General features: G+C 48.1%; 1 protein-coding gene across 2 annotated transcripts in view; it reads right to left on the bottom strand.

The window, feature by feature from the left end:
- Positions 1 to 19934, bottom strand: part of TMOD1 (tropomodulin 1) — a 79836-nt gene that overhangs the window by 53770 nt on the left and 6132 nt on the right. For both annotated transcript variants that reach the window (XM_036888550.2, XM_036888551.2), the window contains exon 2: positions 6382 to 6541. In XM_036888550.2, coding sequence (XP_036744445.1) covers positions 6382 to 6501 — 120 coding nt within the window. In that variant the 5' untranslated portion in view covers positions 6502 to 6541. The remainder of the gene's footprint in view (positions 1 to 6381; positions 6542 to 19934) is intronic.

Raw genomic sequence — 19934 nt, 5'->3', positions numbered from 1 at the left:
GCCTGCCATTTTCCATGGTTGTTCTGTGGTTATTATGTGTCAGAGATCCTCAGTGACTGACTTCAGAACCAACTCATGGGACACAATTTCTTTATATGGTTGAGTTTATCTCTACCATCTTCTCTCCTTTTTGGGCCTTTTACTGAGACACTTTAAAAATATTCTTCCTTTCTTCCCCCAAAGCCACATTATCAAGCCATTTTTATATTTAAATTCTTTATCTTAATGGTTCCACTCTCCCTCCTTCCCTTTCTTTCTTCCTCCCATCCATCCATCCATCCATGCAGACTAGTATTTATGGTGGAAATAACAATTTCAATGGAGCTCTAATTGGAAACAATTTGCTGGTAATTCCCCACCCTGTTCCTTTCCAGGCTGCATGCACACGTGCTCACAGAAGGCGGTGATGAATAGCACAGGCTACTGGGTCAGGACTGTCTAGACCAAATGTCTTACTTCATCTCTGTGCACCTCAGTTTCCCCATCTTTAAAACGGGGCTGATAACCAAACCTCCCTGAGGACTGAGATAATCATGCAAGGTTTTGCCCATGGCACACCCAGTAAATGGTAACTATCTACTGATCCCATAAGAACTTACATGCTGTTCCTCCCACAGGTCACAGCGTGACCCCATTCCCCTGCATGTCTGTGAATTGCCCATTGTACCATTGCCTGGTACAAAGGGAATCTGAACCAAGGAGTTGGCTCAGCTTCAGAGCAGCATCCACTTAACTCCAGAGAGACGAGAAAGGGCAGATCCTCTTGGGGAATCAGTCAACAGTGGATACTTTTAGCACATGGAGCATTCCTCTCCCTCGGGAGGCCAAGCGCAACAATCTCATGATAAGCTCGAGTTTTTCCAGGCGGTAGAGTGATAGAAAGTCTCAGGAACTTTTTTTTGTCTTCTAATGTGCACAAGTTTGGAATCCTCTGCTGCAAACAAAGCTGCTTTCCAACTCTTGAGTACTCTATGCTGTCACATGATGCTGGGACTTAACAATTGCATCATTGAAAACATAACCCCCTGAAGTGGTAGCTGAATTCAGGTAGTAAGACCGCCAGGAACTGCTCACAATATCAAAGATAGTTAGAGCTGGAGGGGTTGCCAGAGAGCATCTAGGCTGACTGTGCCCATTTTATAGATAGGGAAACTGAGCTCCAAAGAGGGAGAAAGAAATATATGCCTAAGTTGGAGGCAGAGGCAGATGTGAGTGCAGATCTGCCATTTCAGGTTGTTTCTAGGGAGAAAGGAGGATGACTTTGCATACAGCATTTGCCCCAGTTACAAAACCAGAGCACATCTGTGGCTCACACTGTCTTCCTGAAGACTCCCGTGAAACTTTACACTGTTGTGGCTAAGTTGTGAACTCTTGGAACCACATCCTCGCTCAGCCACTGCCTGTTCTGGGACCATGGGCAATTCACTTCACCTCTCAGTTTTCTCATCTGTAAAATGGGGATGATAACAATGTCTGCATCATAGGATTGTGATGATGGTTGAACGGATTAATATTTTCAAAGTACTTAGAACATACAAAGGGCCGTAAAAGCATTTGTTGAACAAAAATTAAGACAGGAGTGTAGAGTGTAACAGAGAGGGCAGTGGACTTGGGGTCTGATCTGGTTCTGTTTAGATGTGTGACCTAAAGCAAGCTCCTTCTCCTCTCTCGGCTCACTTCTTGCTCAGATCTCCCAAATCCAAATGGACATGGAGGGGTTAGACTCTTCTGGTCCCTGGGCCCTTCCCAACCAGCTGGCTCCCAAGCCGCCTCTCTTGGTCTGCATACCTTTGGCCTCTCCCTGCATTACGATTTCAGAACACAGGCCAAGGGCGGGGGAAATGTGAGCTGGAATGTTTGTGCTCTCAGAAAGAAAGGAGGCCTGCAAGATCTTTTCAAAACTCACATACTGACTTGCAAATCAGGTAATAGAGACATCTCAGTAAAGGGGCCAATTGTGCAGCAGGGACAAAAACCCACTGGCCTCTGTTCTATCTTCTCCACTCTCTGATTTCTGTATTCTTTCCTTGAAAAGAGAGAAAGGGGCTCTAAAATGTCCATTTTGAAACTACAATGGTATGAGAATCACAGGTCTCAGATTGTTCAAGCCCATTCCCAAATCCAAATGGACAGTGACCTTCCCCTTGCCAGAGTGGGAGGTTTGGCACCTGGACCTGGTAGAGATCCGAGTCTCCATGCCCTGGTCCTGTGATGCTGGGCAAGCTAGTCAGCAGTCTGAGCCCTGGGTTCTCCATCCATCCAGTGCGCATGGGCCTTCCTACTGATCTTCCAGGAGGAGGCTGGAGGGAGCTGGCTGCATGAGTGGTACAGAGGCCTTGGGAATTTGCTATGAGTCCAGATATCTTGGTATGTGGGGTGGGGGCATTGTGGGAGCCCTCTGTTGAAGTGAAACAGAGCCCCCAGCTGGGGCTCAAGCAGTCTCTCCTGAATCTGCCCTCCCCCAACTCTCAGGTCTCATGCTTGGCTCTGACCCTTGTCATCACATCACCTGCCCAATTTGCACCACAGCCTGATCTAACTTCATCCCCATCCAGCAGTGCAGAGCAACTCCAAGAGCCGGAAGGCCAGGGGGCAGCAGGCCCTGTGGGGTCCCCGGCAGTCCGCCCTTCTTTGCTCCAGGGACAGCAAGTATTCTGCAATTTGGCAGAAGGGATGTGGAGGGGACAGGGGCCTTTTCTTATTTTAGAAAAGAACTCCCCACCCACCAGCTGGCCTCCCACCTCTCACCTTCTCCTGTCCATCTGTCCTCAGCTCCCAAAACCAGCCAGCCCATGGAGTCACTGTCTCCAAAGGGCTCCCTGGGTCTGCCAAGTAAAGGCCAAACTCTTCAGCCAGCTGGGTAACCGCATCACCTGTTATCTGGCCTAGACCCCCTTCCATGCCGGGCCAACTCGCCAGAAACAACATGGACACTCCCTGACCCCAGCTACCTTCTCTACGTGAGCCTTTGCTCCTGGCCTTCACTTGGCCTAGAATTCTTTGTTTTTATTCTTGACTTAGAAAAATCCTGAGGCCCAGGTCCAAAGTCACCTGCTCTGTGAAGCCTCCCCTCACTGAGCACCCTGCCTGCTCCTGCTTAGGATGCAGGTTATTATGCCCGCTCCCCAGGGGGCTGACATCGGAAGGGCAGGACCCCAGTGAGGCTACCCGGTCAGTGGCCAGCCCAGGGCCTGGCACCCAGCAGGCAGCTGGGCCATGTTTACTGAGTTGACTAGGAGTAGCTACGTCCCCCTTTTGTTCTCACTTCTAAAAGCTGTTCATTCTTGTAATTCTGCATGACAGTGATCTAGAATTAGAACAGGATAATTTTATAGCAGTAAAGCTGGAAGCTTGCTTGCTCCATGCTCACATCGCTTTTTTTTTACTGAAGCCCAGGCTAACGGGGAGCGGTGGTGCCAAGGAAGGAGGATGAGACCCAAGGCTCTCCCATGGATGCTGCCTTTCAACTCAAGCGGCCTCCTCAGGGGCCCCAGCTCCTTGGGACTGTGCTGGGGGAAGTTGGAAACAGCAAGACAGGACATACCACTGGAGGGATCTGTCATTCGGTGGGAACTAGAACTCAGCCCCTAGACTTGATTCTGGGTTATCTAGAGACACGACGTGTAATTGACTCTGGAGAGAAGACCTGGTTATAAGCTCATGGAAGCTTAGTCCTGAAGGGACTGTCAACTCCATCATTTCATGGATGGGACTGCTGAGGCCTAGGGGAGGAAAGCGAATGGCCCAAGGTCACACAGAGAGTCAGAGACAGGGCAAGCGGGAACTGACACATCCACACTCCAGTCCCGCATTTTTCTGCTAACCTGCAAGCCTCTGCACAAACTGTCATTACTTGAGAGTTAGTGAAATGGTGTAGTAGGAGGCTTTTCTTTATGGATCACTGTTGAACTACAGCTTAGCAATGACAGTTTTTTAAAAAAAGCTGTGCTATGTCCCACCTTTAATTGAAAATATACCACATGGAAAATTTGCTTAATTCAGTAACATTCATTATCTACCTTCTCTGAGACAAGCACCTGCGATATAGAGATAGGATGAAGGCCCCTGTCCAGTAGGCCATCTGGGAATCCCTCTCTTGGCCCTGCTCACAGCTCCACAGTAGCTGGCCAACAAGAGATATGACTAAGGAGCCTGCTGCCTCTTGATGCTGTGATTCTGACTGCAGAGGCAAATTCTGAGCATTAAACAAACTTCTTAAATGTGTCAACTATGAAGGGCAGTGATGAAACATCCAGGAAGTGGAAGGGATTCTTCTAGTCCTTATTGCTCAGCTAATGCATTCCATGACATAGAATGGTCCAACAGGCTTTTAGCCGGCTCACTTACAATACCACTAGCAGGAAATACCTTGCAGGGCTGTGGCAAGGTTCTCCAGAAGGCTGTGCATGCTCTGAATCAGTGTCCCACACATGGTGCTGTTTCTCCCACAGCCAGGATTTACAGGCCCAGGAGTCGAGGGTGAAAGGGGAGTGACACCACTCACTATTAGCCCTAATGTCCCGCTGGTAAAGGTTTTGCTTCCTGTTCCTGGGATCTTATGCTCTTCTAGCCTAGAGGCCTTAGTTCCCAAGGGAGGACTGCTTCTACTAGGAGACACAACAATGATTCCCCTGGACTGGAAGACTGCCACCTGGCCACTTTGGGCTCCGTATGCCTCTGAATCAACAGGCAGAGAAGGGCTTTCTGTCCTGGCTGGGGAGACTGATCCTGTCTATCAAGGAGAACTGGACTACTGCCCCACAACAGAGCAGAGGAAGCATATGTCAGCAATATGGGACACTGCTTAGGGCTTTCTTAGTATTATCATGCCCTGTGATTAAAGTCAATGGAAAACTACAAGTCCATCACAAACCAATCCAGGCAGGACTACTAATGGCCTAGACTCTTTAGGAATGAAGGTTTGGCTTATCTAACCAGAGCAAGTGTGGGTAAAATTGTAACATTTCCAGAATATCTTGCCTGGCTTTAGTGCATCTGCATATCAGTGGGCATTCCTCAGGGGTGGATAGTTTCATCTCCATATCAATGGGTAATTACCTGGGCAACAGAGGGCTTATCTGAACCTGAGAGGTGAGGAGGAGGGCTGGTTTTGGCTTGGCTGCAGCAGGAAAGAGAGACAGCCCCAGTCTGCAGTCTGTAAGCAATAAATGGGTTTTAAACTTAATTTCTCCCTTTGACTGATTTTAGTTTTTAGAGGTATTTTGCCCCAGAATTTCCTCTCTCTGGAGTTACAGCAAGGAACCATGACCAGCTAAGTGCTTGCTAAAAGGCAAAGGGAATACAGAACGGGTAGTCGAAGAAACTGGTTATAAATACCAACTACCTCCATATGACCAGTTAGAGAAACAAGGACTACATTGCAGTGAGCGTTTTCTCTTTATTTTCTTGTGCACATGTGTGTATGCTAAACAAATATCTCTGTGTTCTTCCCTCTTTTATTCTCTTCTGTGACATAAGATGCATTGATTTTACATCACAGTATTCAATGTTATTAATTTACATCATAGTACTTAATTTATGGGATACCACATAGAAGAGCAAACATCACTCAAGGACTTCACCTCAAGGTTGTACATGGGACACCTGTATCATGTTAGGTAGAATTATGACCTTGTTACTGTCTTTATATGGTGATAAGTATGATTTAAGGAGATGCGTATGGGTGCCAAGTTGACAAGGAGTGGACTTGTGATGTCTTTTTGTGTGTGTCAACTTGATGGGGTCCCAGGGTGCCCAGACATTTGGTTAACCAATATTCTGGGTATGTCTGTGAGAGTGTTGCTGGATGAGATTAACATCTGAATAGGTAAACTGAGTAAAGCAGATTGCCTTCCCTAATGTGGGTGGATGCCATCCAATCAGTTGAAGCTCTGAACAGAGCAAAAAGGCTGACCTTTGCCAGAGCAGGAGGGCATTTCCTCCTGCCTGACTGCCTTGAACTGGGTAATTGTCTTTTCCCTGCCCTAAGACTCGAACTGAAACATCAACAATACCTCGGTCTTGAGCCTGCCAGCCTTGGGCCTGAAACTACAACACAGCTCACCTGGGGCTCTGGCTTGCAGATGGCAGAGCTTGGGACTTGTCAGCCTCCATAATCATGTGAGAGGTATAATAAATCTCTTACTATATGCATATGTAGCCTAGTGGTTCTGTTCCTCTAGAGAATGCTGACACCACACACACACACACACACACACACACATGCACACACACCTACAAAGGCAATGTCATTCCAGTGGCACTGCCAAGGGAGGAAAGAGGAAGTGCGGGCTGCAGGAAGCCTGGGCCTGTCCCTCCCCAGGTGGCAATGGTCACTGTCCCTTCACCTGCAACAACATGCTCCCTTTTAGTGCCACTCACATCAGGGTCCAGCTCATCCAGTTCGTTTTCCAGGGTCCTGAGCTCTTCCTCTGTCAGGGCTCCGAGGATCTCATCTTCGTCCAGGTCGCGGTATTTCTCTAGTTCTCGTCTGTACGACATTGCAGAGGAAGTTCTGTTTTATCCTCTGAATTTCTGTGATCTACCAGAAAGAGAAAAATCTTAGAAAGACCCTTCTTGGATTTGCTCTTTCACAGCAAATGAAAGCTTATCATTCACGTGGTGGCCTGGATATCTTTCATGGTCAGGATAATAATTACTAGAGTGGAATACTGCACCAAGTTGGACTAATTCTCTATTAAACTGTATAAGGTAAAAGTTCTGATTGCATGTGATTTAATGAATTATAATGGGTTGTATTGGCACAGCATGAATTACAAGTAAATAGGTAAATTAAATGGCTTATGAGTACCTGAAAACGATTTTAATGTTCAGGCAGTTCAAATACTTTTCCACCCTTCACCCCACACCCCGATGGAAAATATGAATGCTGGAAAATGCATGAAGCTCAGACAATCAGCAAAGCTGATTGTAAAGGAGGGAGTGTCAATGGTTAACTGAGGTACTGCTTTGTGCGGGCCCTTCACCTACAACACCTCATTCAGTCCCCACAAAAAGCAGCTGACAGGAATAGCTAACTTTTACTACATATGCCAGGCTGTGTGTTAAGCACTTCAGAATAATTTTCTAATTTAACCTCTGAGGCATTTGCTGTCATTCCCGTTTTACAGAGGAGGATGTTGAGCCAAGAAAGGTTGAGTGACTTATGCAAATCACCCTACCAGGAAGTGGCAGACCCACCACTTGAACCCAGGCCTGCCTTAAGCCCTACTGTCCTCCTGCTTGGCTGAAACTGGTAACATGACAAGCCCAGACCACACATCACCTCCTCTGTGAAGCTTTAGTCTCCTCATTAAGCAAAGGTCAGCACAGCCATAGCTCTGGGCCACACCTCTGCCCACAGCCCTCATATCTGGCTCCTGGGGCTTCCCTATGGGCAGGGGTGAGATTTGCTTCATCCCCTTCTTCCCAGGGCCCCACCCAGGGCTGCCCACACAGTGGGGAGTTTTACTGAAAGGAACCCCATTCCAGCTCCCTACCTGCCAGTGCTGGTCCAGTCAGACAGCCTCGAGGAGATCTAGGCCCTTCTCCTCTTGGAAAATGTCAGCTTGCTGTGGAAGCTGCTAGCACCTCTGTGTTTGAGTCTGTTCCCACCTGTCCTTCAACCTATGTGAGCTGAGCCATCAGCCTTCCTTTCTGAAACTGACAGGCTGAAAGGTGAGGCGGCAGCTTGGGGCTTCCTTCAGTGTGGCCGGATGGAAGGCAGTTGTGCATACAGAACTGGTGCTATGGGCTGAACTGTGTCTACGCGCACCCCCCAACACCCCAGCTCATGTATTGAAGGACACCTAACCCCCAGTAGTCCAGTTCCGCATTGCAAGTTAGAGTGTGACACAACCCACAAGCAGGATGGCTGCAGATATGAGTGGTTAAGTTTATATGAGGTCACACTGGAGCAGGGGGTGCTCGTAATCCGACATGACTGGTGTTCTTCTACAAAGGGGAATTTGGGCTGGACGGGTGCACAGGCAGAACACCAGGTAACGATGAAGGCAGAACCAGAGTGATGCTTCTACAAGCCAAGGAACCATTGAGATTGCCAGCAAGCCACTGGAAGCTGGGGGAGAGGCCTGGCACAAATCCGCAAAGACCCGGACAGCCCTTGAAGGAACCAGCGCTGCCAACACCTTCGCCTTGTTGACCTCAAGCCTCCAGAACTTTGAGACAATATATTTCTGTTTAAGCTGCTTGGTGAGTGGTACTTGGTGATTGCAGCCCTGGAAGCCCAGACAACTAGGACCACCTTCCTCACAGCAGTTTGTGGACTTAGACCCCCACGTGAACAAACAGAACCCGTGGTTCATCTGTGAAATGACTGATGGAATTCTCCAGAGTAGAAAGAAATGTAAAATAGGAAAAGGCAACTAATCAATGAAAAAGTCCAGATTAGTTAACTAAAAACAAAGTAATTAAAAATAAAGTTCACTAAGTTCACCAAGCTAACAGAAAAAGCCTCCACTTTGGAGAGCAGAGGTATGTGTTATTAATGTAACTCTATGCATGTGTAGGAATATTTGGAGGAGAAATCTGAGGGTGTGACAGCTGGCTTGGTAAGAAAAGACTTGCTTCCCAAATACACAAAACCCTAGTGCCATTCTTTTCTCTAAGAATGGCTCAGCTTGGCCTGACGTCTGCCTTTGACCAGACCCCAAGAATGCAATGTTCAGACCATAAATGGGCCCCCCTTGATTCATTTCTATTTACTTCCAAAGAAAACACAGGCAGCTGACAATGCTCTGGTGTATATGAAAAAAACCTCCTGGAGGTTCTCAGAGAATAACCTAATTTGGTTTTTCCTGAGAGAGGCAGGAGAGGACCTCTATGGTCTCCATCCTAGGGCCAAAAGGAACCTTTGTGAAAAAGGCTCAGAAGCTTCCAGAACCAACTCACAGAGACACCTCTAACTGGTGCCTCATAGGTGGACTGCAAGACATGTCTTTGGTGCTCAAAACAGGTTTTGGGATTACACAGAGTTCCACAGGACCCTGGACAGCTGGACTTCTCAAAAATGTTGTCTGCTTCCAGACGCTGGATGCCTCCAACAGGGAGAGGTTACAAGAAGCATTTCTCAGTCCTTCTGTCCATGAAACCATGTCTCTGAGAAACTGCTCCTGCAATTGGAATCCCATGAAACAGGGTTTAGAAAAAGCCTAGATTCACCTCTGGGTCACATGATGGAACCACGCAGACTCACACAAGAAGGGTCTTGAGAACAGGACCAGCTGGGACAGGTTGGGGCCCCTGGAAGCTTCTCATGCTTGTTATCTTTGCCAGATGACTAATTTCCTAGATGATTTGTGCTAAAACCCTTAGAAAAAGTCATGGATGGACCCTGGAGAAAGGGACAATGAGGGAACGGGCAGAGAGGTATCCCTACCAAAGCCAGCCTAGGAAAAAGGAGCTGGAAAGAACCAGAAAGAGAGAATTAGGGGCCAACCTTGGACTCACTGAAGGAGGGATGGGGCTGGAGTGGCAGGCCACCTCCAGAGATGCCACCCTGCAGGGTGCAGTCATTGAATTTCCTGAAGCAGTCTCCCTCTTAGAACACAGGACAGTTAATGTTCCATTTACACACTCCAAGGTGCTGTTAAATTCAAAATCCTATTTCAGAGGATTTAAAAGCCCTTTCTAATGTCAAGTATCCTGTGAATATTATGGAGTGATATTACATTACATTAAATAAGCTGAGAGGAGCAGAGAACTCCTAAGGTAAACCACGAAGCTGTCAGCTTCAAGCCACACTCATTCACTTGGCCTCTAGGGATGGTTCTCAAAAGCAAGATTCCCCTCTGTGGTCAATGATGGAAGGGAAACTAGAGGTGGGGAAGAGACAGGGTGGAGGAGAGGTGAAAACAGCACGTTAATAGACCCCACTGCAAGCTTGGTCTTAAAATACAGCTTGGAAGATATAGTATTTTATAGCTATTAATAAAAGGCCTCTGTTTCTAACAAAAAGGTGTCATGGACGTACACAGGTCTCAGATGTATAAGACTCTGCTGAAATGCTTATGGTGGCGGTACCTCCCTGGGTGACCCTCACTAAATTCCTCCCCTACTCTGGGCCTCAGTTTGCTCATCCGTAAAATGAGCATAAATGGACTGGGAAATCCTGCTGGTAACCTGATGCTCTTGGAGATGTCCAAGAAGGAGAGCACACGGATGGTTTTTAAACTGTGCTGAGGAGCGATCTCAGGCTCAGAGAAGGCTCCTCCAGGGCCCCTGAGGGGGGTAAAGTAAGAGAGACTATGCAAGGGGCTGACCCCCAATTTTGCCTGATTTATTTTTTGGTGCTCCATCTAAGATTTCCCTTGAAAAAGGATTCAGCTGCTAAAATAAAAAGTTGAAAATCACTGGACTGGGTTTCTCCATCAGTATAGTGAGAGGGTCATAGTATTCACCCCACAGGGTGTTGTGCGGATTAAGGGGCAACAAGCAGGTAAGGTGCAAAGCCTGGGGCTGGTGTGCGGTTGCCACAGGTTCAACAAATGTGAGCCATTACTATGAAACTGCCGCTGCTGTGGCAGCCACCACCCCTCCCCCAGCCTGCCCCCTGACACTGTCATCAGACTACTTTCCCTCAGGTAAGAACCCACACCTCATCTGTCTTCATGCTCCCAGTGCCCAGCCTTGTATCTGGGGAATGTGCTAGCAGGGAATGACTACATGTGGGGCTTGCTCTAGCGTCCTTGGAACTTTAAGGAGTCCTTTCTCTTCTCAGATCCTCTGTTTTCCCATCTTTAAAATGGAAAGATCACACCAGGTCTGAGAGGGCTGGGAACCCAAGATGGGAGAGACAGGCAGGGGGCAGGTGGCGAAGCTGCCAAGTTCCCAGCATGGCCTGCCTGATACTGAACAGCACCTGCTACCTGATCTGTAAAGGGGGTCCTGAGTAAGAGCTGGTGAGAAAAACAAAAAGGGCAGCTCAATAAATTTAAAACACATTTAAAAACTTAAGTCTTCCAAATCTGGGATGTATTTTACACTAACACCACATCTGGCCACCATGCTTCTCATGGCAGAAGCCTAAAGTCACTGCTAAATATGAAAAAAAAAAAAAAAAAGAGTTCACAAACTGTGCCAGAAAGTAAAACTAGGCAGGTTGGACACTTAAAAATTAGTGGCTCACGGGTTGAGGCCATAGTCTCAGGATGGAAGCTCTGCAGGGAGACTCCTGCAGTACCAAATGTGCTTTCAAGTCTTTCACAGGAAGTGGGTCCACTCACTTCTGCTAATGGCTTCTCCAGCATCTGCCCTGTGGGAACACGAGGGGAAGAGGGAGGGCTGTAGCGGCATCTTGATTTGTGGACTGCACTTCCTGAGGTCAAGGGGAGCTGAGTCACAAAGTTCAAACGAATATTTTCCAGTTATACCGTCTTCTTATTTGAACCACAGTGAACCTCTTGATGGTGGGTAAAGAAAGGTTGATTTACAAAGTTGATTCTTCATACCCCATCTCCTCAAGTCTTCTGGAAGACGCTTTGGCTAAAGGGATTTTTAGGCCACGATCCTTCATCACTGAAGCTTGCACCTCTCTTTTCCCTTGGCATCAGGGACGCATGGGTGCAGGGGATGTCTGCTCTTCCTCCGAGATAGCTCTCTGCCCCTTGCCCTCAGGCAAGAGGCACCACAGGGGGCAGCCATGTTTTATATCATGTGACCACTCCTCCCTGCTGATTGGACAGAGTGGTGTCTGCTCGAAGGCAGCGAATTGATTGGCTAGTCAATGACCTATGAGGTAGCTTTGGACCAAAAAAAAAAAAAGACTGGGATGGATGAGCTTATTTCTTGGCATTTGTATTAGTTTCCTGGGGCTGCCCTAACAAAGTACCACAGACTGAGTGGATTAAACAATGGAAATTTAGTGTCCCTCAGGTCTGGGGGCTGGAAGTCCAAACTCTAGGTGTCAGCAGAGTTGGTTCCCTCTGAGGGCTCTGCGGGAGACTGTTCAGCGCCCCGCTCCTCGCTCTGGTAACCCCGGCATTCCTCACCTTGAGCAGGCAGTCTCCCTGTTCTATACAAGGTGGTGTCCAAAAATCCCCTTTATATAAGAACAGTCATATTGGATTAAGGCCTGCCCTTACGACTTTAACTTGGTCATCTGCAAAGACCCTATTTCCAAATAAGGTCAGATTCACAGGTACATTTTTTGGCGGAATACACTTCAACCCATAACAAAATTGAACTGGACCTAAGAAGAGAATGAGGCAGGTGGCAGAGGAAGCTGGGGGTGAAGAGGGGTGATCACTGTGGGCATGTGGAAGCTGAGGCCATGGGCGAAGAGATGTTTGGGGGAGTGAGAATCCTCACAAGAGGGCAAGTTCATGGGGCTGAGAGATGGAGAACACCGGGCCCCCAGAAGCGCTCTGCTCCCTCAGACCTGATTGCCATGGCTCACGCTGGATTCCCATGAGGCCCTTGGCCTGCCCTGATCCTTAGGGGCCCGCCCTCCACCTGCACACTCCCCTCACCATGCTCAGGTGCCTTGACTGAGTCCTGGCCCTTGCAGCCCAACAGGAGCGGCAGCTCAGACTTCCCCGGGTCCTCTCCTTCCTCTCTGCCCCGCGTCAGATTCCTGGATGGTGCATCCTTCTTTGCCCCCCTGTGCCCCTGGGCTCTGCCTCCTCTCACCTCTCCTGCTCTCCTTTGGGGCCTTGTCTTCTCCCAGGTGGGGTCTGAGGACTCTCGAATGCTCTCTCCCCTGCTCAGCACTTTCCCTGCAGTCCCTCAGGTCCAGTGTTCAGTCTTGAGCATGGCCTGCCTCACCACCACCTCCTCCTCACCTGGGTGACTGTCCCTCCAAGCCCATCTGTCACCCAGGCAGGACACCTGGGGCCCACCTCAACACTCCCCTACTGCTCCCGCAGCTCTGCTCGGTCTTCACAAGTGTCAATCCTTAATCCCTTTCTATGTTTTTGGAATGTTGTAGTTTTCAAAATTGTGGTCAAATGCACATAACATAAAATTAAACATTTTAACTTTTTAAGTGTATAGTTCAGACGCATTAAGTACATTCACATTGTTGTGAAACCATCACCACCGTCCATCTCCAGAACTTTTTCATCTTCCCAAACTGAAACTCTGTCCCCATTAAATACCAACCCCCCACCCGACTGCCGCACAGCAGCCCCTGGTGACCACCGCAGTGTTTCTCTATCTGAACTTGACTCCTCTAGGTTCTTCATGGAAGTGGAATTCTGCAGTATTTGTCCTTTTGTGACAGAATCCCTTTGTCCCTGTCCCTACTCTCCCTGATCATAGTGCTTGCCATCTTAAATCTTACCACAACAGCCTCCCAACCTGTCTTCCTGCCTCAGTTCTCCCCTCCTGTCAATGTTCAACCCAGCCTCCAAATGATATCCATGAAAATCAGTTCTGATGCTGCTCCTGAGCTGGAAGCCACTTTTAACAGCTCCCACTGGGACAGAGAGAGATCAAACTCCCCAGCCTGGAAGACTCTGTGTCTCCCCAGCTTCTAATCCCAACACAGACCTTCCCCATCCAGCCGTACCAGGCCATCTCCAAGTACCCCTGAAATTTGCTTCCTCTGAGCTGTGCCTCCCCTGTTCCCTCAGCCTGGAGACCCTCTCCTGCCTCCATACCCTGTGAGGTCCTATCAGGTCCTCACAGCTCCCTACCCTCCTCACAGGAGTGTCACGGCCTCTCCCCCAACAGCCTTGTGCAGTCCTGGGAAAGTAGAGCCAGGACACCATAGCCCTCACACCTGCAGTCCCCTGCCCCCAGCTGGGCTGGGCAGGCAGCCGTCACACCTGGCAGCTCCCCTTCTCCATGCAGAGGTGGGCTGCCTCAGAGGAAAGTGCCCTCAGTGCAGGTCAGGCTGGGAAAAAGACCCCCAGCACTGCAGACCTACAAGAGAAGAAAGTCAACCGGCCATCAGTTGAGGATAGGGGAGGCAGGGTAGTGTGTGGAAGGGGTAGACATGTGGGTAATGGAAGTCTGGGGCACTCAGCCTCCTCAGTGTTTTAAGTTTTAGGATAAGCTCACAAAATGTGATATAACAATTATACCAACAACCTCTCCAGTGCAGAGACCTTCGCAGTTTACGGAACAACAACGACTCTCATGCCCATAGCCTCACCAGCAGGACAAGAAGTGTGTGCGCCTCGGGGCCTGTTGTCACCTGTGGTGAGATCCAGACCGACACAGAAGAGGAGAACAGGGAGAGGGAGGGGGCAGGGTGAGAGGGCCAAGCTCCCTGCCACCGAGGCCCAACCTACTGCCATGTTGCTTCCCCAGGGAGCCCCTGCAGGCGCCCAGCCTCCACCCTGTCCTGCTGAATGTTCCCCTATGAAAAGTTCCCCAAAGGACCAGCTATGGGTTTTGCTAGGTCCAAACTAATACTGTGGGGTCCTTTGTTCAAAAATGGGGGAAAAGTGCCATTAAAGGTACCAAGATAGAAAGTTTTCCCTTTCTCTCATGGTCTCTTTCTTCTTCTGTTACGGTGTTCTCTTATTATTTAATGTCGTGATCACACATCACACACAGGTGCTCTTGTGCTCCAAAGCATGCACACCAAGTCCTCTGGCTGCCAGTTACCCTCCTCTGCAGATGCAGGACAGCCATGCCCTCACTGGTGAGGTCTGGGCAGTCAAGCCAGGCACGCCCCTTCCCACAGTGGGTCACTGCCCCAACACACAGAGACAGGTGATCACAACGGTGTCGCCACCTCTGCACCAGGATGATCGTGCCTGGATTGGGGCAGACAAGAGGCTTGCCCCACAGAGTTGCCAGCTGGATGCAAAGGGAGCAGAAAGCCTCAGTGGTAGCTGGGCAGCGGTGCAAGGAGGAAGCTGGCATGGGACCCAGGTGTGCCAGGAAGTGAGGCAGCCAGAGGCTCAGAACCCATCCCCAGAAAGCAGACAGGCAGCAGGAGGTGGGACCAGGCCCCGGTTCCCTTGTCCATAGAACTTCACTTAGAAGTATAAATCCAAAGATAAAATTAAGAATTTCAAGGAAGCACCTGCAGAGCATCTAGCTGAGTACAGGGTCCTTCAGGAAGCAGGGCTCGGTGCAATTGCCCAACCTACAGCCTTCTTCCCAGGACTCACCCTGAAGTCCCCAGGGCCAAAGTCAGCCTTTTTCACCTGCGGTGGTCCTTGCCCCTAATCTCTTCCAACCCACTGGAATCTCCAGTCCCTGGGATCGACGAGAAGCTGGCACCAGGGTGCAAGTGCAGAAGGAGCACTGGGATGGGAGATAGGAGACCTGACTGTGGTCCTGACTTTGGTTGAAAACATTCTCTGTGATCTTGAGCAATTTGCTATACTTCTCTGGAGCTCAGTTTCCACGACTCAACTCATTGGGTGAGTACTTACTGAGCACTGACTATGTTCAGGGCATTGCAGGCTTTGTGAGACAGAACTTAATAAGACAGTCGCTGGCCTTCAGGAAGTTATAATTAAGCTGGGAGGGTAAGACTTATGCAGAGATCCCTGAGGGGGGGTGTCACACACATCATCTGTTCATCCACCAAAAGGCACAATGAGCTGGGCTAGGGCACAAATGAGGCCTCATCTCAGGTCAGCCTGGTGAAAGACAAAAGCTTGGCCTAGGGATCATGCAGGCCTGGGCTAAACCCCTGCCCTGGCTCTACCTAGCTGGGCGGCCCTAGTCATGTCACTTAGTGCCTCTGAGATAAATGGATTCATTTGTAAAGAGAGAGCACACATACCTCCCAAGGGGTGCTGTGAAGAGGAAATGAGATAAAGGATGATACAGTTCAGATTGCTGGCTTCCTTCCCTTTCCTCAGTCCCTTGACACTGGAGGCCCAACAAGCCAACTCCACAAGTTGAGCAGCCACGGGACTGATTTGGGGGTTCTTAAGTGACTGTCTACCCAATGTAAGTCAACAGTGGGAGGCACTGGTGGGGTCCAAAAGGCCCAAAAGTCCTAGTGAGGTCTCAGCTGCCTTAATGCAAGTAGAGTGGCCAAAGCAAGGGTGATGGTGGGCCTGCTTGGCTTCATGCTGGAGCTCAGCTCTGAGCCCCCACTCTTTTGGGGGTGGTTCATTTTTTTCTTTTTTAATAAGACACTGGTTATATACAGCCAGGTGCACTAGTCATAAGAGTACAGTTCACTGGATTTTCCCATTTGTCTACACTCAGGTAAACCCCACTCAGATATGGGACATTTCAAGTCCACCAGAGGGCTTTCTTATACCCACTCCCAGTCTGTCTCCCTCCAAGGCAACTATTCTGACTTTTAAACCCATAGATTAGCTTCAAATACTTTTCAACATCAGAAAAATGGAAATGTACAGTGGGTATGTTCTAGTGTCTGGCTTCTGTCACTCAACATTACATCTGTGAGATTTATCCAGTTGTGTTAGCGGCAGTTCATTCTTTTTCATGGATGTGTAGTTTGCCATTGCATGAGTTACGTCATAATTTATAACAGTTAATGGGCTCTTATGTTATTTCCAATATTTGGTAATTATAAATAGTGCTACAAAGTTCTTTTTGTAGAAATAGTCACTTGTTTCTCTTGGGTATGTACTTGGAGTAGAATTGCTGGGTCCTAGAGCAGGCATACATTTAGTTTCCATAGATACTGTCAAACAGTTTTCCAAAGTAATCATGAAAATCTACATTTCCACCAGCGATATATTAGAGTTTTAGTTGCTCCACATCCTTGTCAACTCTTGGTATTGTCAATACTTTCTCTTTCAGCCATTGTGGCCAGTGGGTAGTGGTATGCCATTGTATATTTCCCTGATGACTAATGATGCACAGCACATTTCATATGCCTATTGGCTATGTGAGTGACCTCTTCTGTGAAATGGGCCTTTTCCCTTGGGCAGTGCTGAGTAAGTCCAGAGAAGAAAAGCAGGGTATCAAATGAAGAACTTTCGCAAGATCAGGGGAAATCTTGGGCTGACCTGGGTAGGAAGGAACAGAGGAGTTCTATGGCTCTTTAGCAGGCAGATGACATAGATTTACAGAGATTACCGGGACATGGATTTCTGGTCAGCACAAGGAACTTTCCAATAGTAAATAATGCCCAAAGATGCACTGGGCTGATTCAGGAGCTAGTGGTCACCCACTACAACAAGCATGTGAGCAGAGATGACAGAGTCCTAGAAGAGGTCTTCCAGAGAGGGTTGATGTCTTGACTGATGGTGGTGGTTGGGGAATTGACAAGATGAGATTTAAAGCCCTTCAAGGCCTGATTCTATTATGTGAGACATATTTGGGGCCACTGTGTGGAGCAGATGGAGACTCAGAGCTCAGCTATCTTTAAAAGACTTGTTTTCTGGCCTGTATGCATTTATTTTCCCTGGCTGATCTCATTCTCTTAGTCATACAGGAAAGTACCTTCTGAAAAAGAGAAACTAAACACAACCCTTGACTCCATCTCTCTCTGCAGCTGCTACAAGCCCCATCCCAGGACACACTGAGACTTAAGAGTCTGTGTGTCAAAGTTGTCAAATGGTTTAAATTAGAAAGTGTGCGTGTGCATGCACCATCATTTTGCTTCTCTTGGGGTCATCACGGTGTCTGAGTCACCACACGAGTCATTATAGCAACAGGGCTCCAGGAAAAGATTCTGAAACCATCTCCCTGCTTAAGCCGGCCCACCCACCAGCCCCACAAGTCACGCAGCCTCCCCTCTGTGGCTCCTTCCTCCCACCCCTCTGCAACTTCCCTAGTTCACCATGAGCTCTCACCATGCTGTGTCTTTCATGTCCTCTTTCTTCACACCAGCTGAAAAGGGCTCTAGCAAGCCAATATCTTAAGCAAATGGGAGAAGCTGTCAGAGGTCTGCCCACAGAGGCATCATCTTCCTGCAGCAACCCCCGCCCCAAGACTGAGAGCTACTTAGAGCAAGCATCTCTTTCTCTCCTGTCCAACACAAAGCTCCACAACTCTCAGGTGCTGAAGGCAGGGTTGGCGACTCAATGAATGAATAAATGCCTAGTATTGTTGGCTTTGCCAGCCGTATATCAAAAGCACTGGTAAATAGAAGCTGGATTGTAGAAAAGCTGGTGGAGCTCACTCCTATTCTCGTTTTCCATTCCACAAACACAATTTATTACCTTGCCTCACAGCATGTGTTAATAACATAAGGTATGTTTTTATATTTTCTGAAAAACCAGCATGAAAATTAGCAAATGGTAAATCAGGGAAAAAATATTTGTTGCACGTTGAACAAAGAACTCATTCGTTTAATAGACAAAAAGTTCCTACCAAAAAAAAAAAAGAATAACCCAGTGAAAATGCAGGAAGGGGGGAGGAATAGGCAATTCACCTAAAAATACAAATGACCAATAAACCTATGAGCATATAATAACTACAGAAAAGTAAGTTTCTGTAACTCACTCATAGTTACAGAAAAGTAAGTTGAGAAATGAGACGTCTGTTCTCATCTATCAAATTGACAAAGATGAAAGGCCTGAGAATCCCCAGGGTTCATGAGATGTGGAGACCAGCATTCTTACACAGAAGTACACATTGCTACACCCGCTTTCAAGGCAAGTTGAGCCAGATCTATCCAAAGGCACCCATGCTTTGACTCAGCAATTCCACTTCTAGGAATTTGTCCTAACAGTTCACTCACTGAATTGTTCAAAGATACATGTACAAATTATCTGCCTTTTATCTATATAAGCAAAAAGTTGAAAACCACATAAACGTTCCTCAGTAGGAGAGTGGGTAAATAAATCATAGTGTAGACATATAAGAGTATACTTGTAATACCATCCCTGCGGCCAGTATTGCCCACTGCGCCACCGTACCTGTACCTTACAGCAGCGAGCGTTACTCTGTACATGCTCCATAACAGGGGTGGCTGTAAGTTCTTTACCTGTATTAGTTGATGCAATCTTAACTCTCTGAAGTGCTGATTTTTAATTCCCATTTTACAAAGGAAGAAACCGAGGTGCAGTGATCTCACTGTATTAGTTTCTTAGGGCTGCTGTGATAAATTACCACAAACTGGATGGCTTAAAACAATCGGCATTTGTTCTGTTGTAGTTTGGAAGGCTGGAAATTGGAAATCAAGCTGTTGGTGAGGTTGGCTCCTTTGGAGGCTGGGAAGAACCTGTTCCAGGCCTCTCCTAGCTTCTGGTGATGCCAACTATCCCTGGTGTCCCTCGGCTGGGGTCTGCACACCTCATCTCTGCCTCATTGTCACATGGCCTCCTGCCTTGTGTGTGTCCACTCTTCTTATTCCTATAACGACAGCAGCTACTGGATTTAGGGCCACCCCAATCCAGGATGACCTCATCTCGACTAATTATACCTGCAAAGGCCCTGTTTCTACTTAAGATCACATTCTGAGGCTCAAGGTGGATATGACTTCTGGGGGGACACTATTTAACCAAGTACAGTGACCAGAGTCACGAAGCTAGTAGGTAGTAGAGCTGGGATTCCAGGCAGGCAATTTGACTGTACTCATCACCTCTCCATGCAGCCTTTCTATAATAGCTCACACTTATGCAGTGCTAACAACCACCCAGGCACTGTCTTAAGCATTTTACACATAACAACTAATTCAGTCCCCACCCACCCCACTTTATAGATGGGAGAAACTGAGGCATGGGGAGTTAAAAACTTCCCTGCCAGTAACTGGCAGATCTTGGATCTGAACCCAGGGAGGCGGTCTCCAGAGCCCATGTTCTTAACTACTGTGCTCACTTGTCTCCCACGGGAATCCATGCTGGGAATGATGGCTAAGAAAACCTTTCTCCCACCTGAAAGACTAGTGTTCTTTTAATCAGATATGAAATGTCCTCCAGTTCATCTTGTCTCCCTTTCCCCTTGGCTTTTATGATTCAACCCAGAGCACAGTTGCCATGCCCAGGATGCTGGCATAATTTTCTTTCTTTATTCCGTGTAGGTATTCTTATCCTGGGCTTCTGAATGGCCTCCAGGGGATCCACATTGAAATGGTATGC

Source organism: Manis pentadactyla, chromosome 3, assembly GCF_030020395.1.
Source record: "Manis pentadactyla isolate mManPen7 chromosome 3, mManPen7.hap1, whole genome shotgun sequence".
Taxonomy (NCBI): Eukaryota; Metazoa; Chordata; class Mammalia; order Pholidota; family Manidae; genus Manis; species Manis pentadactyla.
The sequence above is the reverse complement of the archived record's forward strand: the minus strand, read 5'-3'. Positions and strand labels throughout refer to the sequence as shown.